The 26,997-nt window shown below is 36.9% G+C and overlaps 1 protein-coding gene across 1 annotated transcript in view; it reads right to left on the reverse strand.

Annotated features, from left to right (window-relative positions):
- Positions 1–26,997, reverse strand: part of PDXK (pyridoxal kinase) — a 91,614-nt gene that overhangs the window by 19,763 nt on the left and 44,854 nt on the right. The window contains exons 3-7 of the mRNA XM_044670245.1: positions 16,794–16,898; positions 9,985–10,068; positions 8,023–8,069; positions 3,190–3,275; positions 2,176–2,221 (exon numbers count right to left, since the gene is read on the reverse strand). Coding sequence (XP_044526180.1) covers positions 2,176–2,221; positions 3,190–3,275; positions 8,023–8,069; positions 9,985–10,068; positions 16,794–16,898 — 368 coding nt within the window. The remainder of the gene's footprint in view (positions 1–2,175; positions 2,222–3,189; positions 3,276–8,022; positions 8,070–9,984; positions 10,069–16,793; positions 16,899–26,997) is intronic.

Genomic DNA, 26,997 nt, shown 5'->3' on the forward strand with positions numbered 1-26,997 from the left:
TGATTGAGGGTGTGGACTCGAAACTACCACACCAATGCAACTACCAACAATTTGGAAATTGGTCTTGATCAAGGACACATGACAAAACTAGTGGAAATGCGCATCGGCCATGGGTGGGGGGAGTGGGGGGAGTGGGGGTGAAGGGGATAAGAGGAGTATGAATCAGGTAACCATGTTAAAAATGTATATTAATAAATGTTAAAAAAAAAAAAAGAAAAGAAAAGGCAGCTGGGTAGCTCAGTGGATTGAGAGCCAGGCCTAGAGACTGGAGGTCCTGGGTTCAAATCTGACCTCAGACACTTCCCAGCTGTGTGACCCAGGGCAAGTCACTTGAACCCCATTGCCTACCCTTCCCACTCTTCTGCCTTGGAGCCAATACACAATATTGATTCTATGATGGAAGATAAGGGTTTTTAAAGAACAAGCAAATAAACAAACAAGCAAATAAATAATCAGCACTTAATGCAAATTGTAAAATTAATGTTTCTATCTCTCCAAACAACCTATTAGGTTAATAAGTGAAAATTATCAAATTGTTAGGGAACATACTTTGAGAAGTAGGTGAAGTTTAGTAATAAATGACTTGGTAGCTTACAGCCTTAATTTACCACTGAAGTTTGGATCTTGAGCTTAGAAATATAATCCAAAGCTTTCTGGATTTCCTCCAGAATATGGGATAAAGAAATGTATCTGTAAAATATTGTTGTTTAAGTATTTATAAATGCCATATTAATGTGAGCTTTGCAAAAGGATATTCTTTAACAGAAACATCACATACCATCTCTGCAAACAACTCAGGAATCAAATTTCCTAAACGGATCAATTCCCGTCAGAAGATTATTTCTGGGGATAAAATCTGTTAGCAAAGATACCCAAATGTTCATGTTTAATATCAGTTTCTATTGTACTAATTTTCTCTCTTTATATCGAATGTTCTAGTTTTTGCATCAGGCCTGGGTTCTATACTTCTGCCTTAGGGATGGATGCTCCCCCTTGTAATCTGTCTGCCAGTCTAGGGAAACAGTCTCTGGTATCTCAGCCTTCAGAAACCTGGCATTCTTTGCAGAGATGCCCCCTGAGGATCCTGTGCCCACAGCTGCTCCTCCTCCTCCTCCTCCTCCTCTCAGGGATTCTACACCTCTTATCAGCTTGAAGAAGCTACAGAAGATTGAAACCATCAGCTCTCTTCTCTTAGATATTTGGAGAAGGGGGGAGACGGCATGGGACATTGTACCCCGGAGACAGCATAGAACATTGCACCCCCATAGTGAAAAAGTTTTTCAGGCAAATTATAGGCAGGAAAATTCCTTTGCTCCTACTATGTACCCTTACCTGACACCGAGTCAAAGATTCGACTCAGTTACTAGTAGAAGGGGAATTGAGGTGGAACAATGAGACCCTAATTTCCACTGTGCTGGGGCCCTTTGTGACCCTTCTCCTTCTCACTATTGGCCCCTGTGTCCTAAACAGATTAATGACCTTTGTCAAAGATCGTATCCACACCCTACACACCGTACAGCTTATGGTCCTTCAGCAGCAATAACAGACTATCTCCCCTACACCTTCTGTCTGTAATTTCACAGGCATTTAAGAATGATTTCTTTATGATCCAACTCCAGAAGTGGGGAATGTGAAACCTAGGGGGTCAGAATTAAAAATCTAGACCCTCGTATAACATTACAGTGAAACAGGCTTGACTACAGGAATTTCAAACTGCAGACCTTTGGTCTCCACATCCTAACCCTTGCAGGACAAAACAGTCTTATCTACAGGAACTCCTACCTTGCAGACATCCCCCTTATCTACAGGAACTCCTACCTTGCAGACATCCCCCTAACCTGTCCCCTGCTGCCTACTATCCTTTAAAAACTCAGCTTGGCACAGCTCAGGGTCCCATATCAGCCTTACGATGTGAGACTCTTAGCTTAAGCTAAGGCAGTATTGGGATGAACTGCTGGGCAGTTCACCCTTTCCTTAAAGAATGGTTTTTCTGACTATTTAATAGTTCTGTGTTTTTTCCAAGTCAACAAACCTATATGAGACCATTTACTACCTCAGGAATGAGGGAGAGATTCTGAATTGCAAAATGTCAGAAAACAATTAGAAAAAATTGTTTCCACATGTAATTGAAAAAAAAAATTAAAGTTAAAAAATTTCAAAGGAATTTCTGCCTACCGCTAATGCTTCTTCTTGTGTAGAAATCTTTTTTCCAGTGAGTAACCTAAAGGATAAATAAAAAGAATAGGGGAGGGGAACAGGAAGAAAGACTAATAAGGTTTATCAAGTTTTTGGTTCCAGAGACATGTTTCATGTATGCCATAAGCCTTAAGCTACAATAACAAATATCAGTCTAAAACCACAAAGGGGATTCAGTATGGAAACGTATAAGAATATAATGTTAGTTGTTGAATACTATCTGGAAGAATCTTACTGTTGAAAATGAAAGTATTACAAGTTTTTATACTAAATAATTTATATACTCTGTTCAAAAGTCTGATGAACATTAATACACAGCAAAACATAGATTTTTGTATTATATATTTCCAAACTACCATATAGGTATCTCTTAGTTATCTATAAAATAGGGAAATACTCTATAATGCCTTTTTTCTTTGTCTTTTTAAAACTCAAATTAATGATGCATTACCAAACAATTTGGGGGGGGGGGGGAGATGGGAGGGGACATGGACATTTTACAGTCATGGCTTTTCATTGCCAAGAAATTCATCCTCCTATAGTGATGAGACTCCTAGTACTTTCCTACTTAGAACTTGCCAGGGCCATTGACATAGCCTTAGAGAACGCAAGGTCACCTGTACCACAATGAGACAGGCCTTAGAATAATGAACAATGTATGTAATTTTTTAAAAAATAAAAGCATTTTTTAAAAATCACATGTTCTCTAATATGGCTACCCTGAATCATTCTCTTCAGCCACCAGGATACACATTTTTACTGGATGCTTAAAATTCTGGTAAATTCTTCTAAGGAATTAAAAGACACAAATCTAACACAATGTACTGGGGCAGAAAATATTCTAAAATGGTACCTCAGTGACCTGAAAGAATTCATATCTCCAACATCAAGCCCATCAGAGAGAAGATTCCTACATTATCTCAGTACTACCCTCGGTAAACTTACATTTAGAATTGTATACTTAACAAGAAGTCTTAAAAAAAGTTGATTTACTCAGCCTCAAACTGATTTGGAGTTATTATATCTGCTACAGGCACAACTTTTTCCTTGTAAACTGGAAGGAGATCTGCTGGAACATACTATGAAAAAGAAAAAGAGATAAGTTATACATCAATCAAGAATTAATCATTAAGAAACTACCAGGTATTCAGGACAATGCTTAGCATATTCAGGGAATACAAATAAGTACACGACATAATATTACCCTCAAAACGTTTATATTCTAACCTAGATTAAAGGGCATACACATGGAAAGATAACCAACAAATTATGACAGCATATGTGCCAAGAGCCAAGTGGGTGGTTCAGATGATAAGTGCTATAGGGGCTCAAAAGACAGAGAGATCACTGTGGGCTAGGAGGTAGGACTTTGGACTTCATGAATAGATAGGGTTTCAAATGTCAGACATGGGGGGAAGGGCATTCCAGAAAAGGGACCTGCATGTTATAAAGCATTGCGGGTAGATCAATTTTTGAACCAGAGTTCTTGTAAGGAAATAGTATAAAGAAGGGAAAAGCATAGGATGAGAAAAAAAGGGAAGGGAGAGGCTATAAGGAGATGTATCAAACTTTCCAGTTTTAATTATAAAATACACAGTATAGAGAAAATTTGCTTACTTTTAATTTTGTCTAAAGTGATTAAAATGTACCCCCTGGTCTATTAGATTATTCTTTTCTCTTAGGTTGTCCGATTAGTAATTCAATATGACAATTTTCATTAGATTTCAGACCTCATCAGATTTCTCTAAAAAAAAAAAAATCAGATTGAAACATACAATATGTGAGGATCTGACAGAAAACTTATGAGCTTCACAGTATACTTCAGGTTACCAAATACGTTCTGGCTATTAATTATCCAAAATTTTCTAGTGATGATTTAATATAAGGTCACTTCTCTGATGTACAGGTACTGAAACATATTTGACAATGAGACCATCCTCACTAAGTGAGCTGGTTATGCAACATTTGCCAGAACCTCACACTCTGAATAAATAAAGACAGCCTCTAGATGCACTAATAATGACATGGTGATTGGACAAAATCTAAGTTCTGAATAATCACCTTACTTGGTTTAAGTCTGATATCTTTATATTGATTTGACTTAAGATTTTTTTAAAATCATAAACACAAATCATAATAGATCTCGAGATTACTCCCAACTAGCTAACAGTCTCAACTATTTAGAATCTAAATAAACACATCTTTGGAAAGTGATGCTTCGCTATTGACTTCATAGATTTTAGCTAAGTCTTATTGGAGACTGACTTTTTTTTTTTTTAAAGCCATGGCATAAATGGAAAACAAAGGAATAGCAAATTAGAGTCATGAGTTTATGGAAACTAAAAGGCAAAGGCAAACTGGAAGATTATTCATTTAAAACGCCTAGAAGAATAGCAAAAGAAGATAAAATGGCAAATATTAGGCCAATCTGTGAATTGCTTCTAATGTCTTTTGTGGCAATTAATGTCTAAGTGAGGGTAGAAGAGGGAAAATTTACTGAGGTCAACTTTGTTCAACACTGGAGGACCCCTTTTGCCCTCCAAAAGAGGTGGCAGCCAAGGATCCAGGTACTTACCAGAGCGTGAAATTGTAAGAAGGAGTATGTAGTTAAAGAGGAATAGACAAGTAAATGTTTTCCCTAATAGTACATGCTTTTTAACTCTCTTGAACTCCTTTTGTGAGGTTAAAGGGAAGGCAGCTGGAGACTGGCAGGTTCTGTGTTTCAGAGGGTGGCTAATTTCTCATTGAGCTTAAATGGCAAGAAAATGGAGGAATAGGTCAGAAGTCTTCTTTTTAACGCTTTTGCAAGCAATAATGGAACAAATCAAACAAAATATATCTTAATTTTATTTACTAACAAAATAGAAACTGAATGAAAAGCACTGGATTTTAAGTCATGAGACCTGGATAACAAACCCTGGCTCTGCTATTAGGTGATTGTGGCTGAGTTATTTGCCTCCACTCAGGCCCTAGTTTCTTCATTTGTAATATGATAGGGCTAAAAGAGATGATTTCTGAGGTTTAAATGCCATAATCCAATGATCCTAAATCAACAAGAAGCAGGGAGGCTACATAGCAACCAGAGTAGGGAACATAGTTACTGCCACTTTCAACAGGAGAGCAACAAAACCATCCAGCTTCCCACAGGATAGAGGGGGGAAAGGGCACAGGAGCAAAGGATCAGAGATTCAGAGCTGGAAGGGATCTCAGGAATCATTAAACCCAACTCCCTTATTTTACAGATCTCTTTGCCTTAGGTAATGGTCTCAGAAGATCTAGGGTGCCTTTTATGGTGCACTATATAAATATAAATAATAAATAAAATATTCTCTGAGCAAAATACTTATCTCTCTATTATTTTTTGAAATTCATGGTACTGCTGTACATATCACTGCAGAAGCCTTTTGGTAATTTGTCTTTAGGAATCTAATGACTAGTATATTAATACAATACAGAAAAGGAGGTAGCTTTCTCAATCAATTTAGATATTGCACAGTCATATGTATTTTATGTTAACAGACATTTGAATTTTCTAGATAATAACAAATGAGAAAAGTTTTCCTTTCATTATATTAGATGAAATCAATAGTTTTCTTTCAAGAAATTTAATTTAGCATTATATGAAATATTTTCCATTTATCTTTTGTTAAGAAAATTCTGGATGAAAAAATGTGAGTAAGGGAGAAGAGAGCAAAAGGAAGAAGGAGAAGGAATAAAGGTTGAAAAAAGAGAAAGAGAAGTCAGAATGAATAGTTTTAATTACTGCCTAACAAAAATAGCCTCTTCTTTCAGCAACCATCAACTCAGAATCTGGATTGTCTCTTAGAAAAACCTGAAGCTCTGGTCTCCCTACCAACTCAGGAATTTGGCTAACATTACCACCTCCTTTTTTCACCCTGTTTGAAAGGTTTAAGTATGTGGTGGGGAGGACCAAATATAGTTTGGGGTCTCCTACTTTAGAGTATGACATAATTTTGCCTTTATAGATCAATAAAATGAGGAATCTAAGTAAGTTTTTTTGTAACATTAACAAGTTAGAATATCAATAATGATACAAACAAGGAAGAAATAGGAAGAGAATTACGAGACACCACAAAAATTAAAAGACAGAATAAAGCCCTGCAGAAAAAGAATGGGAAATGAAACAATGCTCCACTGGTGAGAAAAGAGAGTGACAGACAACCTCTCTCTTAGATGCAGAAATCAGACTACAAGGTGAAGGAAATATAAAGTAAAAATCTATGGGCACCAGAGACTCATTTAAGAGGGAAGAAAAATAGGCTACAGTAAGGTCAACAGAAAGAAAAAAGAAACTGGATACTTTTAGCTCTTGCTTTAAGGGACCAAGAGGAATCAGGGTATGGTTATAGGAGGAGGAATCAAGGAATAGGTCCTTTAGGGCTTCAGCAAGTTGGTTCAAGGAAAAAAAGGGAATGAAAGAGTGACTATACTTTGTAAGTCAAAAATTGGGACACTCGATCTGTACAAGAAGCATTCTGTTGCACGTCAACAGACTTTATTTTCCTTAAAGTGAGACTATCCTGGAAAATCCAGGCTGCATGGTTGGTGAAGGTATAGGGAGCTCCTATTTTTCTTAGAGACATTTGGGCTATTTAGACCACTAGGACAGAAAAGAAAAAAATAAGAACAGAAATTATACAGTTAATGTAAGCCAATTGTAAGATTATCCTTGGGATATGAAGCACTATAGCCAGAAGACTAGGGAGAAGAGGAAAGAAAAATCAAGGCACTAACTAAAGAAAAGGCTCTACAGATATATATATATATATATTTTTTTACTCTAGCATAATATCCTCTGCTGGGAACCATCTGTGCACATGGAATGTTTTAGTTGGTAACACTATATGGGAGTGGAGTTTGTGCAGTTGTCTTTAAATGAGAACAGATGTTTTTGCTGAATTCTTAGTGAGTTAAAGGTCTGACACATTTTTAGGTCAGTGCTTATGTGTAACTGACAAATTTTGTTTGCATCGAAAATACTATACTTACCATACAATGTTTGCTGGGTTACTAAAATTAAAATTACTTATAAATTTTTATCTGCATTAATTTTGAGGTATAGCTCTCCAAGGGGCAAGTAGGTGGTACAGTGGATAGAACACTGGGCCTGGAATCTGGAAGCACTGAGTTCAAATCTGACTTCAGATACTCACAAGCTTTGTGACCCTTGGACAAGTCACTTAACCCAGCTAGCCTCAGTTTCCTCATCTGTAAAATGAGTTGGACAAGGAAATGACAAGCCTCTTCAATATCTTTGTCAAGAAAATCTCAAATGGAGTTACAAAGAGTCAGACACGCCTGAAATGACTGAACAAATAGCTCCCCCAAATTCCAGTGTCAGGGCTCATCCTTTATAATGTTACATAATCTTATTTAGGCCAGGGTTCAGAAAGTTCTGGGGCAATTTATGAGAATTTCTCCAGATATTCCCAAGTTTCTCTATGTGCTCCTTTATGCTCAATTACTTCAAGATCCTCAGCCATGTTTGCCATTGGAGAGAGTGCTAATATTGAAGGAGCCTGGGGAAAACCTTGTTTCTCATCCTGCTTCTGATGCTTTTTGGTCACGTGACCATAGGCAAGTAACTTAACTCTCTGAGCCTCAGTTTTCTCTTCTGTAAAATGGTGACAATACCTCCAGTACCCCAACCCCCAAATTCCACAATATATTTTAGAGGGCTTAAATTAGCATGTTGTACAAATGCCACATTATAATTACCAAAATCTGAACAACATGTTGGCAGCCTTTCAGTTACTTTTAGAAGTGAAATAGCATCACCCTTCAAGCAGTCAGGGAATTACTAACCATGGAGCCCTCTCCATTCCACTTGTCACCCATCACTGGATCACACACTGTAAAAGAAAATAGCACTTTAGGAAAAAAAACCCTTTTCTATAAGGACAGAGAGAAATATGACATGAAACATATTCTTTGATATTATAAAAATCTTGATTATTAAAAATAAGCAGGAAGGTACAAGAAACTATGATAAATGATCTTGCTTCTTTTTCACCATTCATCTTTTAAATGGCCTTCTGCATTTCACTATCAAAAATTGCCTGGTTAATTTATTTTTAAATTTATAATCAGTTCTATTTTCTACAGGTGCTGATCTGCTTGGTGGAGAGTTTCTTCACTTAAGAGCTCTTTCCACTCGTGAAATCACAGGTTCAGTCCCTATTCCTAGATCTTCATTTTCTATAAGAGCAGAAATATTATTATAAAAATAAGAGACTGTTCCAAATTTTGCTAAGTAAGCCCTAGATTAATAACTTACTAATAGCATTTAAACATTTACAAAGATCTTTCATCAAAACAGCCTGATGAGGTAGTAGTATTAACGTCTTACAGATGAGAAAACAGGATCAGAACAGGTAAGTGATTTCAGGTGAGTGCTGGAGTTAGGAGGCCTAGGTTGAATCTGTGTGTGAATTCAGTGAATTTCTTTTTTTATTATAATTAATAATTATCCACACTGAAAAACATTTCAGTATAGCTCCCATGAAAGGAACTGTACAAGGTGTCTCAAAAGTTTAGTGCAGTTTTAAAGGTTTGAACAAACAAGCAGTTTTAAGGTTTAATAACTTCAGAAGTATAAATACTACAAACACAAAACAATTGAAAGGCTATTTTAAAATGTTAAATATTGATGTATCTTATTGAAATTCAATGTAACTCCATCTCACCTCAGAACCAGGTATGCCCATTTTCCAGTTGCAGCCTAAAGAGTCCTTTAACCCAGCTGTTTTACATTACAATTAATAGTTATTTTAAAGATTGCTTACCTTATTTGACAGGTAAATGGAAATATTTAATGAGCAATTTTTAGAATCTTTATATTATGTCATCTATGTAATGTCACAACCAAAAAAAAAAAAATCTAATTTTGAGCTGCATTGAAAGGCATCTTTACTTCTGGGTGCCACAAAGTGAAAAGTTGAAGAGTATCCAGTGGAGTAAAAGCAGGATGCTACTAGGGATGTTAGTTTGGAGAAAAGAAGTCTTGGGGTACATGGTACGTGTGTATAAAATATCTGAAAGGCTGATACATGAGAGATTAGATGAGTTCTAATTTTCTAACCATCAGAGTGGTCCATAACTGGAAAGTGCTGCTCTCAGAAGTGGGCCCTCCTTAGGAATATGGTCTTCAAGCAAAGGCTATGTTAAGTATTCTTTCCAGACATGGGTTGGATTAAGTGGGCTGTGGTCTCTTTTAATATTCTGCAATTCTATGAATATCTAAACCTTCAGAGGTTTAAGTACCTTCCTGAGGCTAACAAAACTAAACCAGCTCTGTTCAACAGATTGGCCGTAAAATGCCCTAACTAGCCAAATGACAGACTGAGTCTAATTCAGAAATTTCTATCAAATAAAAATCTGAGTTCGTTATGTGCCTTGATTGAAAGGAGGTAAATTATTTTCTTCACCTTCCCCAGGTGAGTATGTTGGTTGCACTCTCCAATATCCCATTTTATGTTGTTAGTTAATTTTGTTGGTGCTTCCAAATAAGTACTCACATCTACATAACAGTATTCTTTCTTCACTACAACATGCTGAAAAGGGGCATACAAAGTGTTGGGTGGCAGCCAACTTGCTTCATTTCCCACTGTTATAATTTTAACCAGTTTTAACACTTTTCATTCCTATTCTATTATTCTTTCAAGACTAATTTGAAAGCCCCACTGAAAGAAAAGCATTGATTTCTCATCTAATGTGGGTTTTACCTGGAGTCAAGAAATAGAGAAAAAAAGAAAAACAACTTCTTACCATATACCAAGTTGGAGTTTTGCTCCTTCAGCTCTTGAATGATGTCAACTACCATTATAAGGAATGATTTGTCTCTCGTATAACCTTTGGGAAGAAAATTAATACAAATCAGTTTAACTAAAAGAGAAAGTTGAAATATTCCTCATGACCTTGAAAGAGGAAGGATGGCAATTGCTAAGCAACAGACATTTCTGAGCTGAAGTATTCTATGACTAGCATGGCAGAGAAGCAAGAAATCATGAAATCAATCCACTAAAAAGAAAACTATATGAGAGGGATGTTTAAAGTAAACAATGCCCCTGAATGGTAGGTTTCTAGCGTTCCATATTAAGTATAAACTATTTTTAAAATTTTGTTGGTTGAAAATGTTTTTCTATAGTGCATAAGCAGGCAGACAAATCTTCAAAGTACTTGTAATATGAATAGAACATTAAGGCATTGCTTAATCCAAATAAGAAAATTTTAAAACTGGATTTTGCTGTTTAAGGGATCTCCATATTTATGGAAAAAATTCAGTTTTAGTACTGGACAGAGTTAAGTGGCTTGCTCAGAGTCATAAGGTAGGAAGTGTCTCAGGCCATATTTGAACCTAGGACCTCCCCATTCCAGGTCTGGTACTTTATCCACTATGCCAAGCAGCTGCCCCACAATTTATTTATCTGTTTGTTTAATCTATTTTAAACCCTTAACTATGTATTAGTTCTAAGGCAGAAGAGTGGTAAGGTCTAGGCCATGAGGATTAAGTGACTTGCCAAGGATCACACAGCTGGGAAGTGTCTGAGGTCAGATTTGAACCTAGGACCTCCCTTCTCTAGGCCTGACTCTCAATCCACTGAGCTACCCAGCTGCCCCCATGATTTAATTTAAATGAAGGTAACAATGAAGTACCCCAAAGACAGGTAGCAGAAGCAACAGGGGTAGGTGGGGAATAGGGATGGTATTATAAAAATTACAAACAGAAATGTCAATGAATAATAAGAACTGTTTTATTCCATAAAGTGCTACAAGGACAGTGTTGGTAAGGGGAAAAATAGCAACCAGTGCTGCTGTAACTCCTGCCCATCAAGTAAAATACAGTAAAGCACTTCTGAGTATTCTTACTGACTTTAATGACAGAAAGTTTAGGTTATATTTTGTGACAGGCCAGCCCTTGCTGATTATAGGAGGAAATGGTTTTCTCTGAAAATCATTCCTGTGCTTTATAAGAAATGCCAATATTTTGCTGAGCCAAAAACTAATTAAATGTAGTTTTAGAGGTCATACTACAAAGACCTGTTATCTCCATTATAGTATTAAGGCAATTCATGGATCCTGGGGGAATGCAATCATACAAAAGAGGCTTGGTGCCAAACAGCTAATTTTTTAAAAGTACTTAAAAAAGTTCTTCATCATCTCTAAAGAGAAAAGACTGATTTGTAATACAAATCTACTAAGATGGGAAAAATATTTTCCTCCATGAATAGAACAGTAAATCTGTGCTAGGTGCTTATATTACATGAAACCACAAATAAAACAGACTAAATAAAACTCAACTGCTGAATGGGCTGAAAGAAATCACAAAATCAAAGTGACTAGGTCCACTACAAATTTATTTTTTCTAATCATAACTGGGTCATTAGGGAAGCTAAGTAAACCTTTCTTCTTTCCTGAAGTTTCTTTCTATACTCTCAGGTGAAGAAGATCTTGCCTAACACTTTTTTCAGTCAACTAAATATAGAATTCCCGCTCCACAGTCAACAATACATTCTTGGCCATCCTATCCAAAATTGACCATTCACTCATAGCTCCCCATACTCTCCTCCCAAGCATAGTGGTGAAGTTGGAATATTATTTTCTGTCCATTGTTACTTCTAGACTTCACCACTGTCACTCAATTTCTTTCAAATCCATTCAATTAAATTGTTATACCTAATATAGATCATCATGGTAGCCATTCTATACTTACTGAATCCCAATGCCATTCAATTTTCTTTCTAGAGTAGTTCAGCATTAAGCTCACTGTTTTCCTCTTCTCCCCAACTCCTGCCCTTATACTTAGGGAATTTTAACATTCATTTTCTCCTCTACTCCCTAAACTCTAAATTCCTCAATCTCATTAAATCCTATAATCTAATCCTTCTCTTCACTTCAAGGAGAGAAAATTTATTCAGTATTTTCTATGTGTCAGGCACAATGAATACCAAGTGCTGAGAATATAAGCAAAAATAAGTAAGCTTCTATATTCTAATAGGGGAAGGCAGTGCATAGTCACACATTAGATCTTACTGTTCCAAGTAAGTGTTCTATTTTCATAATAAATAATCCTGATATTCCTCTATCTGACCATAACCATCTCTTCCTATGTCTCACTCTCTCTAAATCAATCCTTTGTCCTCATCTAAACCTCCAATTCCCCCAATTTCTCAGTACTCTTTTCGGGTTATTTTCCCCTCCTCTGATTTCAATTTCTTCTGTTTCCAATCATGATCTCTCAACCCCAGGCTCCCATGTAGTATGGACTTATTGACATCAATATTGGCTTTTTCTCTATTCCTGTGGCCAAGAATAATCAGAAACAGTTTACTTTCAAGTGGAAGATAGTTTAAAACAGGGGGTGGATTTTAGAGATGTCAGCTCCTCCCCCATTACTTCATCATAGGGGTAGGGGAAGATTTATTCTTCAGGTGGGTGGATCCCCACAGCTTCACTAAGATAGGGAAACATGGCTGACCTGCCCTCTAGCATTTCAAAAAATGGAATGTCAGCTAGTTTATGAAACCCAGTTTCTTCTAATGATCTTTGGATAGAAAAGTAGAAGTTGTCTTGATCATGTTTTCAGTGGTTCTTTCCACTATTATGGACCTGATCACTACAAATCTAGATAATATGTTCAGCAAGGACAAAGAGGGCTTTTAAATGCCTTATAGAGGGTATTTCTTTTTTATAGATAAGGAAAGAGTAGAGGTATCCACTCTGAAGCCTGGAGTAAATTACTTCAGCTTGAGAACTGAATTGCCTGACCTTCAGAGGTTGAGGTTTGAGAAAATGAATGGATTCACTAGAAATATTGCTAACAAATAATATAATTCAACATTAATTTTCCTTAGGGAAAAAATGAAGGAAAATTAACATTCCAACTCACTCTGTCAAGTTTTAAGTAATACAATAATGAGAACCAAAACACGTTCAGACATAGTCACAATGTGCTATTCCCCTCCCTCCTCCCCAGTTCAAAAGGGAAATCCAAAGACCTGTTGGACTCTGGGTTATGGAAAACCCCCATACCCCACTTGGGTATCCTGATGAGCCCTGCATGGGACAAAATTGATTTTGCTATTCTCAGAATGAGCATTTAGCTTATAAAAGCTAGTTTGTTACCTTTTTGTTGATTGAGAACTCCAGGATAGGCTTGGGAGGGAGACTGATGAAGTACAGAAGGGACAATGAACAGCTCAGTTCCTTCCCTTACCTCACCTGAGATGGGTTGGAAGCACAAGTGTTTTGATTTGTAGGTCAAAGCCTGGTGCAATGGCCTGACAAGGGAGCAGGGAGGAGCCCTGTGTATATATTGACCGTTTGCTGCCTTGTCAGTGGGTACTTAGCCCATCATTGGAGTGCTCTCTATCATGTGGGGAAATAAACAACTGCTTCTTTTTACTCCTACCTTCTAACTCTGATCTTGTTTATTTTAGTGAGTGAGGCATTGGTGCTCATTTTTGAGTGAAGCAATTTTTCTCCCACACAGCCCCGATTGCCAAATCATATGCAAGTCTGCCTCTTTTGAATGGGAACCTACTAGAATAGGCTGTAGCCTGGGAAGACCTAAAATGGCCCATTCAGCATTCTTTTCCCCATGGCATTTATGATCTCATGAAGTCCAATTTTTGGAATGTCTGAAGCCTGGGCTAAGCTCAGTAGACCCTTTGACCAAATGACCTGTAAGTTCCCCAAAGATACTTGTTAAACCACTTTTTTAGAAAGCAGTTCCTAGCTGGTTACTGGGCCCTAGCTGCTACTGAATAAATGATGCAAGGTCATATCATCACCTTTCAAACAGGGTTGACTATTATAAATTGGACTATGGAAGGAAGTCCCTCTTAACAAGATGTACAGGGAATAGCAGGCCTTTATTGTCAAATGGAAATGGTGCATGCAAGATGACACTTATCCATGTCTTTTAGGTGTTAGTGCCCTAGAATTACAATTCTACCAAATGTTGAGGCCTCCAGTCTCAATCCTGCCTCCTTTACTAGTCCAATAGAAGCCCCCCCCTAAGAAATGCTGCTTTGTCTATGCCTTAGAAGAGAGTCATGAACAACTGGATTTTGGTGGTCATTAATTTGTTAAGAGGATATAAGAGATAGGGGTTCTGGCAAGTCCTCCCAGTGTGTTGAGCTGGGAACTGCACTTGCATTATATATGAGAGTGGCATATAGCCCTGATAAGATCTTCATTTTAATTGATTCCTGGGCAGTGGACTTGACATGGCCAACTGATCAGGGGCCTAGGGAGAACAGGACTAAGCAACCAAAGACTCTTCCATCTGAAATTATGACCAGTGGAAGAATTGAGCCAATGAACCCCTTCCATATATAGTTATTGGTGGAGTATAACAGTACACATAAGAGATATCATAACTTCTGTTTTCATGAGCAATCAGTTAAGGTTGAGGGTGATGGGAGTCATAATGCCAAGTTGTAATAGGAGCAGATGGCTACTTTTCCCCAGTAGGACATTTCATGACAATCCGAGCACTCAATTTTATGGGATCCTCAGACTATTTCTAAATAGCATCTCCCCACAATTCAGGGCAAGAGGTTTGTTCTTACTAAAGAAAAACTTAGTTGCTGTGTTTTAATTATCAGAGTTGAATATTCCACTTTATCTACAACCAATGAATGTCCTCTTAGGAAGGAGATGATCTTGGAATATAGTTTTCCAATAGGCAAAAGATAACAGACTTACAACCAAAAATAATTTACCCTACAAAGCTAACTATGTCTTACAAGGAGGAAAAAAATAAGGCCTTAATAGAACAAAGGACTTTCATGTATTTTTTATGAAAAAACCAGAACTTTGAAAAATAAATACAAAAATCCAAAGAAGCCTAGAAATGTAAATTTATTTGAGCCATTGGAAAGAATTATATGTTGATGACTTGCTAGTGTTCTGAAAGGAGAGAAGAAAAAAGAAACATTTAGAACTTTAAAGTCTTCAAAGGTATTGAGAACTATTTCTCTCTTTCTTTCTCTCTCTCCTTTGCCTCCTCTCCCCCTCTCCCTGTCCCTGTCCCTCTTGGGATAGGAATGGTGCACAGCAGGATCAGAACTAGAATCTAAGGGCGGGACTTTTAACTATTTTAGACAATTGGGGAACAGCTGAACAAACTGCAATGAGATGCTACTATGTCATAAGCAATGACAAAAGAGGATTTTAGAGAATCCTAAGTAATATCTAGTAATATCTAGATTGACATCTAGCGAAGTGAGCAGAACCCGGAAAATAATTTATACAAGGACAACCATAAATAAAAACAACTGAAACACTTAACTTTGGAGGTTCTCTATGATAAAACATAACATTCCAGACAGAGTGATGGACACAAGGTGCAAAGACATACATTTTCAGATCTGGTTATTTTGCTTGACTTTACTCTTCCCCCACACACCTTTATTTCTCTTAGTTAATTAGGAATAGGAGAATGGGGGATAGAGATAGCAATAATAATGCCAAAAAAAGAGGGCAACTATATATTTTTTAAAATGCACAGAGAAGTTGTAGCTGGCAGATTGCATGAGCTAGGGAGCTACAGGAAGGCTAAAGTAAATTTGATAACTGTTCTAAGTCAGACACCCAGACACCTGGGACTGGAGAATCAACAGGTCCTAAGGTGAACCCACCCAAGATGGAAAATGGAACAAATATTTCTAGCTTGGGCAAGATAAAGAGATCCAGTCTTTAAAAAAAAAATAAATACACACACACACACACACACACACACACACACACACAACAGAAGTTTGGAAGAAAGGACAATTGTGAAAGTAACATGCTGGATTTATTTGCTATTTTTTAAACCATGCAATATGAAATAGAGATTTTTAAAAAATCAACAGTTTGATTTTATTTTAGGTCTGAAACTCAAAACTGTTTCTCCCTAAGGCTATGTTGGGCCCTCTCTTCATCAGTCTAGAAGTAAAAACTGGCAGGGTGGAGGCCTGCTTCTTGTCTATCTGTAAACAAGAATTTTCTTGGGTGGTGAAATAATCAGCTAAGCAGATGCCAGTTGAAAGTCAAAGGCCACAAGTCATAATGACTTGGTCTCTGGAAGACCCACCAATTCTTGGGAGGAAGTCTCTTGAGTTCATTTTCTATGTGGCTATTATCCAATGAAAAACTTCTTAGAATGTGCTGAGAAGGAATGGATGACCACATCATGAAGATATATATTGGCTTTGGGGACAGAAAGTAAGGCTCCCCCCACCCCTTTTTTTCTCTCTGTTTGGTGGCTCAGTTGCTCTTATCACATCTTTCTCTCTGGTAGGCCTTGCTCAGGTTATTTTAGTATCTGAAAGTCTGCAGGGAGTCAATTGGCTAGTTTAGAAATCTTTAATGGTCTTCTAATAAAATAATATTTTATAAATAAAAATACAGCCTCCAGAGAATTTCATTTGCCATACTAGTAAGTATACTAATGGCATAAACAGTTATAAAGTGAAAGCTACCTAGTCAACTTACTTCCTTTCCTAGTCACACATACTAACTCACTAAGAGTGTTTATTCATAAACTAGCCCTTTTGGGGGGACAGATAAGGGCTATAATTTCTTACCTGTGAGAACATAGTCATACTTATTTACGTTGTTCAGCTTAAGACCTTCATATAGGTCATGGAGTTCATCTGAATTTAACACCTGGCCTTTCCAATACGAATAACCTAGAAGAAAAATAAAAATACTGAAGCCTTTATTTATCATAGATGTGACCCATATTAATACTAAAATGTTTCCCTAAAGTAGCATTCTAGTTATAAATTACCATTTTTTTATTGCATTTAAAAATTTAAAATCCTTATTCTAAATGGAAACTTTAATACTCACAAAATTCATAATGCACATGAATTAAACTATTCAATATTCAGATATCATTTTCTTAAAGAATAGTCAATGTCTCCTGTGAAATACTGAAATCACAAAATTGGTTCCTTTAACTTGGGATTTTTCTAAGATAATTCCTCTTTAAATTATTAGGAACCACTTTCATCCTGAATAATAAATTTCAGATAATTTCCTCAGGGTTGGATAAGGAGAAGATGGCAACATTCAAAGACAAAAACGGAAGGAAGCTAGGGGCTCTTTTTAGAAATTTTAGAGATCAGAGTAAAGAGCCAAGATGGAGAAGTGATAGGAAGGAAGTGGTGGCCTCCTTTCACAAATTCCTCCAAAGAGATCTAGAAATGCATCAGAGTGAATTCTGAATGGGGAAATTCAGAAAAGGTTTTATAGTGAGTCATTTATTTTGTCCTGCTAAGCATAGGGAGACAGATAGAGAGGTCTTCAGACATAGGGAACACACTGGGCCAGGAGCATGAAGTAGGTAAAGTGCTATAGCACCTCAAAGAAAGGTTGTGCATTAAGACAAAGAAGAAGTCCCAAAATCAGACTGAGCACCATGAGGTAATTGTGTTACCTCTGAAACTCAGTTTCAGATCCAGGGCAGACTAAGAAGGGAACTCAAACAGGGAGTAATACTCCTGGGTACAGAGGACCGGTACAATATAAGTTTAGAAGTCAGCGGCAGCAATGGTATAGCACAAACTCAATTAGAATTCTTGGAAAAAATGAAGCTAGGGGAAGTGTTAACAAACTCCCTAAAAATTTAGAACAGCCCAAATAGAGGCCAATGACTCCATGAGGCAACAAGAAATATTAAAATAAAGTAAAAGGGCTAAAAATAGAAGAAAATAAGAGGTATCTCATTGCAAAAACCAATCAGATAAACAAATCATGGAGAAAAAAGGAAGAATCATTGGACTGTCTGAACACCATGATGAAAAAAGAGCTTAAACTTACTATTTGAAGAAATTTAAAAAGAAAATTGCCCAGATATCTTAGAACCAGAAGCCAAAGTAGAGACAGTATCTCTTAGTCACCTCCCAAAAGAAACTCCAAATAAAAACTCTCAGGAATATCAAAGTCAAAATCCAAAGCTTCCATGTCAAAAAGAATACTGCAAGAAGCCAGAAAGAATTCAAGTACCAAGGAACTATACTCAGAATCACACATGATTTAGCAACCACACCTATAAAGCAGCAGAGAATTTGGAATGACATTCCTGAAAGTGAAGGATATATGTATGGGCTTGTAGCCAAGAATAACTTATCTAACACAACTAAGTTATAATACTATTAGGGGAAATGTATTTTTAATTAAATAGTGAACTTAAAGCATTTCTTATAAAAAGAGCAAAGCTATACAGAAGTTCAAACACAAGAGTGAATAGAAATTCAAAAAGGTAAACATGAATGAAAACAGATAAAGGAGTAAACAAGAATAAATTTGTCTCATTAAAATATGGTAAAGATGATGTATATGTCCTCCCTGAATTTTATGAACATTAGGGTTGATAAAGGGAATCCAATTAGACAAGACCTGGGAGTAACTTTGTTATTTCTTGAGGACATTAAGAAAAGAATTGAAAAATGAGAAGAGAAATAGATTGGAGTTGGGGATAAGGAAAGAAGGAAGATTAGGGAGAATTATCTCATATAATCAAAAGAGCACAAGCAGACATCCAAAAAATTAGGAGGAGAGGGTAAGGAAGAGCAATTGACACTTGAATTTCATTCATCTAAACTGGTCAAATGAAGTAAGAATAAACCCTGGCATACAGGGAAATAGGAAGAAAAGGGAGATGGGGTAGGAAGAATTAAAGGGAGAGATTAAACAAATTTTAAATTCTAAGAAAGTACAAAAATATTTGTAGTGTTTTTTGAAGTGTCAGAGAAAGGGAATCTGCCCATAAATTGGGGAATGGATAGACAAGCTATAGTATGTAAGTGTGATGGAATATAATAGTACTGAACTTTTATCAGCATAATGACCAGCTAGGATTCTAGAGGACTGATGACAATAATCGCCTTCCTATAGAGGTGAAGAACTCAGAATGCAGATTGAGAAAAATATTAAGGTCATGGCCAAAATGGAAATGTTTTAATTGACTTTATGTATTTGTAATGAGCTATTTTTTGCTTGTGTTCTCAACTGGGGGAGAGGGGTCTGGAGTAGAAAGAGGGAAAGAGAGGTGAGGAGGGAGAGCAAGAGAGAAAGGAAGGAAGGAAAGAAGGGAGAAAGGAAGAAGTAAGTAAAAGAAAACTTAGTAACTTTAGTCAAAATAATGACCAACCCCAAATTCCAGAACTCATGAAACATGCTGCCCACTTCCTGACAGATAATGGACTCAGGGGGTAGATTTAAACATTTTTTTTTAAAGACATGGCCAATGAGAAATTTGTTTTCCTTGATTTCACAGTTCTGCTATTACTAGACATATGCATTCCTCAAAAGCTCCATGTTGTACAAAATCATGCAATAAAAATAACAGAGTTTATGAGGAAAATGGAATTATGGCACTACATTTAAAAATTTTATTAGTGACACATAAAAAGAAATAGGATCCAAATAAAAACTGGTAGCAGTTTTACACATTAAATGATTAAGAAATGCATAATATGGTGGAGCTACTGCTTGGCAAGGTCCATGGCTATGTGACCAAGTTAGGCACACTAATTCTGAGGCCATGGCAAAAGAGGATGGAGGTAGGATCATGAGGACTAGCTCTTCTTGAACACAGCTCCTTCTGAACCAAAAGATATGCAATAAATATGACACTTCACTCTGCAAAACATCTAGAGTTTGCACAGTAGAAATGAACTTTGAAATTGTAAGTTATTGTGAAGTTCTAAGCTTTCTGCATAAGAAATCATACATAAAGCAATTAGAAATTCACATTATCCTGTATCAATAATGTACTTGAAATACATATTATAGCAGAACTGACTGTATATGTTTTATTTTTCTTGCTTTTTTAGGGGGGGCTGAGGAGTGGAGGTGAGAGGGAGAAAAAGCTGATATTTGTTGGAAAATAAAATAACATTTAATCTTTTAAAAATTCTAGAGATTTTACTTGTTTGTTATAGGTTGTTTCTGCTCATATTCTGACACAGAGAATATGAGAGCAATGAAATCCAGAAGCAAGTTAAATTTGATTTTACAGGATTCCTTTTATCCATCCTTCACAAAAAGCTATGAAGTTGTTACAAAAATGACCCTCACCCAAGTGGGGGTGGTAACTATAGTTGGCAGAAAAGCAGGACAAAGTCATCATTCTTACACTGAGGGTGAACAACTCAGATCAGGGACAAATTTGAAAGGAATTTTCTCATTCTAATTCAAATAACAGTGAATTCAAAGAGTAATGGTTGAGATAGAAGGAAAGCAGTTTAAAAGGCAGAATTAAGACCAGGAGCTTTAGCTTACAGGCCCATTGATTTGGCAATCTGAATTACAAATAGCTGAGAAAGCTCTTAAGGATAATAGCTATAAAAAAGCAGAGATCCCATCACCCTAGAGAAAAAGACTCATCTATTAGCTTTGATTCAGTAGAGAACCAGCAGATGGTGGCAAAAGAGCAGTTCAGCAGAGACACAAGTAAAACACACTAGGCCAGCAGAGAATACTGGTCCTTTACAGTAATGGAGAGAGCAGCTGTTAGCCTAATGACTTTACCAGAGTAGTAGACATCTGTGGAGAAGCAAGCAACAGAAGGCACACAAGGAGGCAATTCTCTAGGAGTTGTCCTGACTACGCATCTAATCCCAATTATATGTATTCTCTGCCTGTGTCTTCTCCATGCAAATTTAACATATATTATATATTACATATAAATTATATTATATGACCTGTCCACATATGTGTTCTCAGCAAGTATTTCTTCTCACTCAAATGACTTGCAAATCTATGATCATTTCCAAGACATGCACTCTCTACTTAGGGCATTATTTCAACTCACTGAAACCTCAGATCTGCCCTGATTTGCTGAGAATTCTGCTTCATATTTCACTGTTCTTATCTCAGAAAAATAATAGCAAGCATTTTAAGAACATTAAGGTCTCATGAAAAGAGGTGACCCTTCTTACTAATACAAACTCCTCTGCAGGCAGAGGTTATTCCATTCCATCTCATTTTCTCCAGTAGATTGTCCTCTCTATTATCCCTATTCTCTCATCTTTCTCCAATCTTCCCCTATCTACTGGATGCTTCTCTATTGCCTACAAACAGCATATGCAAGTCCCCCCATCTTAAAAAAAAAAAAAAAAACAACACAAAAAAAAAAACCTCTTGATCCATCTATCCCTGTTAGTTATCATCCTATAGCTCCTTTTCCTTTAATGTCTAAACTATTTGAGAAGGCTGTGTATAATCTCTGCTTATACTTCATTCCCTCTAATTCTCTTAATAATTTTCTGCAGTTTAGCTTCTGACATCATTCAGATGAAACTACTCTCTCCAAAATTACTAATGATCTATTAATTACCAAATCTAATAGCCTCTTCTCAATCCTTACTCCTTTTGACCTCTCTGTAGCCTCTGACACTATCACTCACCCTCTTTTCCCCAGGTTTTCATAATACTTACTCTATTGAAAAAAATGAAATTGGGGGCAGCTAGGTAGCTCAGGATTAAGAGCCAGGCCTAGAGACAGGAGGTCCTAGGTTCAAATCTGGCCTCAGACACTTCCCAGCTGTGTGACCTTGGGCAAGTCACTTGACCCCCATTGCCTACCCTTACCACTCTTCCACCAAGGAACTAATACACAGAAGTTAAGGGTAAAAAAAAAAAAAAAAAAGAAAAAAATGAAATTACATTTAATTCTTTTTATATCCTTAATCATAAACCAAGTGATCACATATAATCCTTTAGGTAGTAAATATAACAACTGTGTATAAACATAATGGTATATAAGGGAAAAGTTGGCTTAAGACCTTCTGTTATCATCCTTGGAATGTTAAGTGCACAACTTGACTGAATCCTGACTTCTGATATAGATAACAGAAACAATCATTGAAACAGTTGTATTACTAGTAGTATTTGCCCTTATAAGGATTTGTCAGGATTAAGATCTTCATATTTTATGGCCAAGAGAGGGGATTCTGGGTTATCTTTAATTCTATGAGTAGTTGTAATAGGTTGAGTCTTGAGGGTAAATGCTTGAACTCCGAACATGTGGCCCTGTTAATCACTATAAAACAAACTGTGAACATCTGTACAAGGTCTTTGCCACAGGCTGGGTTTGGTGAGACCTCCAACTTTACCCCTAAAATAAAGTTGGAATATCAACTCAGAATTCTGGCCCACATTTCTTTATTTCTAATACTATCCTGATTCCCCTCCTACCTCTGATCACTCCTTTTTAGTCCTCTCTGATGGATTTTCATCCAAGTCAGGTCCATTGATTCCTGGGATCTCTTCTCTCTTCCTTTTATGCTGTTTCACCTGGTGATCTAATTAGCTCTCATTGATTTAACTTCTATTTCTCTGTAGATGATTTTCAGATTTATTTGTACAACTTAACTTCTCTTCTGACCTCAAGCTTGGCATCTCCAACTGCCTACTAGACATTTTGAACTGGATCTTTCATAAATATCTTAAATTCAAAATATCCAAAACTGAATTTATTATCTTTCCCCCCAACCCCTTCTCCCAAAATACCCTATTACTGTTGAGGGAACTAACATGTTCAGTCAACCAGAACTGCAACTGGTTTCCCTGGCTTCCTTCAAGTCTGAAGTCCTAGAAGAAGCCTTTCCCCGACTTTTTCATTCTGTGTGCTTTCCTCTGAGATGAGACTACCTTCAGCTTATTATATATAAGTATATATCTTGTTTGTGTTTAATTGTTTGAATATTGTAATACTGTAAGCTCTTTAACAATAGGAGTTGTCTTTTGCTTTTCTTTGTATCCAAGGCTTAAGAGGACCACTTGACATATAGTGGGCCCTTAATCAAAGCAAAGACTGACAGACTGATCTGAATCACCTTGGGTTCCATCAGGACAATATTGGCCTTATTATGCCTGGATCTAAACCACCATCTAAACCTCCACTGTATTTCCAGGCCATTTTTACTTTATGTGTACCTTGTGGTATGCTGGTAAATGTTAAATGTTAAAGAAAAAAAAAATGCATACAGCACTTTTGAGCTTAATCTGCATTAAATTAACATTTCCCCCATCAATTTCTTAAATCCAGAAAATCAACAAAATAATAAATCAAGTTTTTATCTGCAATTTTTTTTGCTGGTTTCTGAGATATAAATGCACACACTGAATATTTAACAAGTAGTTCTCACAAGTTGGTCTCTGTTGGATCCTGCATACTGATATGGGTTGAAACATCCCACAAACCCTGCCAAGTAGCTAAGAACATGGGAACAATAACTAGTTGATTGATATGGGACCACTTTTCAGATAAGACAAATAAACTGCTTAGATTTACAATTATAAGAAAACTCCTTACATCACATAATCTAAGGCCCTGCTTAAGAGAGTTCAGAGTCCCTGCCACACAGGATTAGTTTCAAATAAAGCTCAATTTCCATAATCATTGCCTTTCTTACAGTCTACAGAAAAGAGCAAAATTTGACTGAAAGTTGCCCTGAGGTGTTTAACATTTTATTAAACACCCCATTTACAAGTTTGCTCCCCACTCACTATGGGCAAACAAAGTGAATCATGGGTAAAGTTAGCAGACCAAGGCGAACTATGAGTAGTGATATCAGTCCCTTGGGAACAGCAGTGCAACAATCCCCCAAACAAAAGACCCCTTCCTTAGTAACTAATCAAAGTAAAAAGCATTCCTTACCTACCTCCTTACACTTACCTTCTTATTCCCCCACCCTCCTTAACTTACCTTCCTTCCTTCCTTCTTTCTTTGCTACTCTTTTACTATATTCTCTTATAACAAAGCTTCTTCCCTCAGCATGGAGTCAGTCTGAACTGTCAATTCTTTGGGTGAGATCTTAATTCCACTGTGCCTACATCAGTACCACTATGTCCTCCCCTCTTACAGATCCTTTTTATGTGTTGCCTTCTGCCCATTAGAATATAAGGGGAGAAGGGGAAGGAAGAAGCATTTACATAGAGCTTACTATAGTGTGTCAAGTACCATACTAATATTATCTCATTTGTTTGAACCCTGGGAGGCAGGTGTTAGAATAATCCCCATTTTACAGTGGAGGAAACTGAGACAAAGGTTTTGATCTGACCAAGTGGTTAGCCCACTTACAGTTAGTAAATGACTGCAGTCACATTTGAACTCAGGACTTCCTAACTATAGCCCTAGCCCTCTATATACTCTATATACTCTGCCAGCAACTGACTTTTTTTGTGGGTAGAGGCTGTCTTGCTTTCTTATATATGCATTTTCAGACTTAGCAGTATCTAGTGTTTAAAAAATGCTCTACTTTCCTACCTATTAGCAAAAATTGTGAAAGAGTCAGACTAAAATTTCCTGAATTTCCAGCCTGAATGGCAGGAACCTTAGCAGATGTTACTCCTATTACCTTCATTAATGGAAAATCCTGAACTTGTAGAAGTGCCAGAGGTCTGGCATAGGCAGACTAAAGATGTAGTTTAGTAAAAGTCAAATAAAAAAGAAAGAAAATAAAGAGGACAACAGGAAAATGACAGACCCCTAAGGGACTAAATATGATGTTTTGGAAGAATGAAGTCCTAGATCTTAACACTCTGGATTTTTTTGTGGAACATGCCTAATCTTTGCAGGTTACAGTGGCTTTTTTGATATAAAATATCATGAATAGAGGCAGCACCCAAAAAATATCAGGGTGAAAGCACAGATGATGATTCTGTCCTACTCAGTGATACTCATCAGGGTCAGGGGTCATCTATAGTCACATAACTCAAGAGGTCAATGACTTCTGTGCATGGTTCCAGTTGTCAGTACCAAAACTTGATCCGCCTCACTACCCCTTCAGTGTTCCCTAGCCCACCAGCTGGGATCTTCCCCTACTACTGGAGGAAGAAAACCAAATCTTGTGTCCCTTTAGAGGGTTCTAATGAGGGGCTACCATTTTCTTCAATAGGTGCTAGGTAAAGAACTATGACAACTCACCCATATCCAGTCTCAAGTTTTCCACCAAATTGGCTAAAGGATGCCCTTTCTTTCAGGTAAATTCCCAGTCATCATAGTTATGCAGAAAACATTTCAATTTCCCTCTTGTCATTTGTTAGCACCTCCCAACGATTATATTCCTGGTTCCTCAAAGCCTTTCTTTGGAAGGAGTTTTTCAAAATTCCCTAAGGAGAACTGCTTCCTGAGAAACACTTGAGCTTCTCAGGGTTTACAGAGCCCTCTAAAGAAGCAGGGACTCTATAAAGGACAGAAGAAGGAGGGCCCTATCTCCAGGTAAACCCAGGGAGAATGTCTCCTTTAAGTAATGAGGGTGGTACCTGGACAAAGAACCCTTGAATGATCCACCTAAGAGAAATTGCCTCTGTCTGGTGGCATTTTTTGTGTCCTAGACCCCAACCTGGAAAAGTCCAAGCTCTCCTTCTTAGAATGTTTTTAAATGCACAAAATAAAAATAAAATAATTACAAAGGAAACCAATTATATTGAACTATGATTAATAAAAAAATTAATAATCAGACTAAGAGATCTAAATTGATCTTTGAAGGTCAAAGAGAGATTGCATGGTTTTAAGGAAAGATTTTCTAAGGTTGTGCTTAAAGTTATATGATTGTTGTGAAAAATGAATCAAATTCTCTTTGTCTATCAGTCAGCTACTTTTAAGTTAATCAATAAAAAACGTAAGTACTTCTACTTAGTACCTTACCAGTCACCAAGTATGAGAGTTCATAAGTTACTTGCTAGAGTGTCTGACACTCCAGAGGTCACTGCCTCACCCCTAGGCAGTGCTAGGCAAACCGAAAGACTGCAATTGGTTCCTGTAAAGTGGGGAAGGGATAGGAAGTGATGTGGGAAAAGGACTATAAAAAGTCCTGAACTTCCTGTCCAAGGGACTTCTCCTTTGAACTTCCTTCTCCTTTGGAGTTCATCTTTGGAGATGTTAGTGAGCTGGACTGAAGGAGATTCTTTCCCTGGATCTTGCTTCAGCTTGCTGGGTGAATAGCTAGCTTTCCTTTCCTGGATTTTGGAGAGATTGGTCCCAGAGATTCCTGCCTTATCTTTGGAGGAGGCTGCATTGGTAGAACCCTGGCTGAAGACACCACTGGGACTTCTGGCTGAAGAGTACTTGGAAAATCCATGTGGGGACAGAGTATTGGGGAAGCCCTGCTGGGGTTAAGCCTGGCTTCTCAGGAGAAGGGCTGGTAGGCTTATTAGAATCTGTCTCTTTATCTACATTTTTCCACCTTCACTTTTCCCACCTCTTTGTAAGTAAAGCTGCTAAAAGTCATTTTGACTTAAAGAGTTAATTTTTTAAATCTGTGATTACAACATTACTTTAGAACTTTCATAATCACATATAAACCTAAATTTTAAATTCTTACACTGTTGTGCTATTTGAAGCAAACTGTTGTTAGCTGAAGTGTTACTTAAACTCTGGACTTTTGACTGGTCTTGAATAAAATATTTCTTCACAAATTCTATAAATTAATAATTCAAAATGACTTCAGTTGCAGACATGTCTGAGATTATGAGAAGTAGTCAATTTGAATACTTCTTTCTCTAATCAGAACAATGAATGGATTTTTAATCATCATAAATTAGTAACTATTCCTGGAAAGCTTGTACCTATTATACAGAATAAAGTGTTAATATTTTTCAACAGTATATATGCATGAGTATGTATGTAGGTAGAAATATTTTCACAGGAAAATAAAAAATATGGGACTAGACACTCAGGAGAGAAACCAGGAGAAAATAGAACTAATGTGAGAATCATCTTAGTAAAGGTGATAATGGAAGCCCTGACAGTACATAAGGCTACTATAAGGA

Source organism: Gracilinanus agilis, chromosome 3, assembly GCF_016433145.1.
Source record: "Gracilinanus agilis isolate LMUSP501 chromosome 3, AgileGrace, whole genome shotgun sequence".
NCBI classification, from domain to species: Eukaryota; Metazoa; Chordata; class Mammalia; order Didelphimorphia; family Didelphidae; genus Gracilinanus; species Gracilinanus agilis.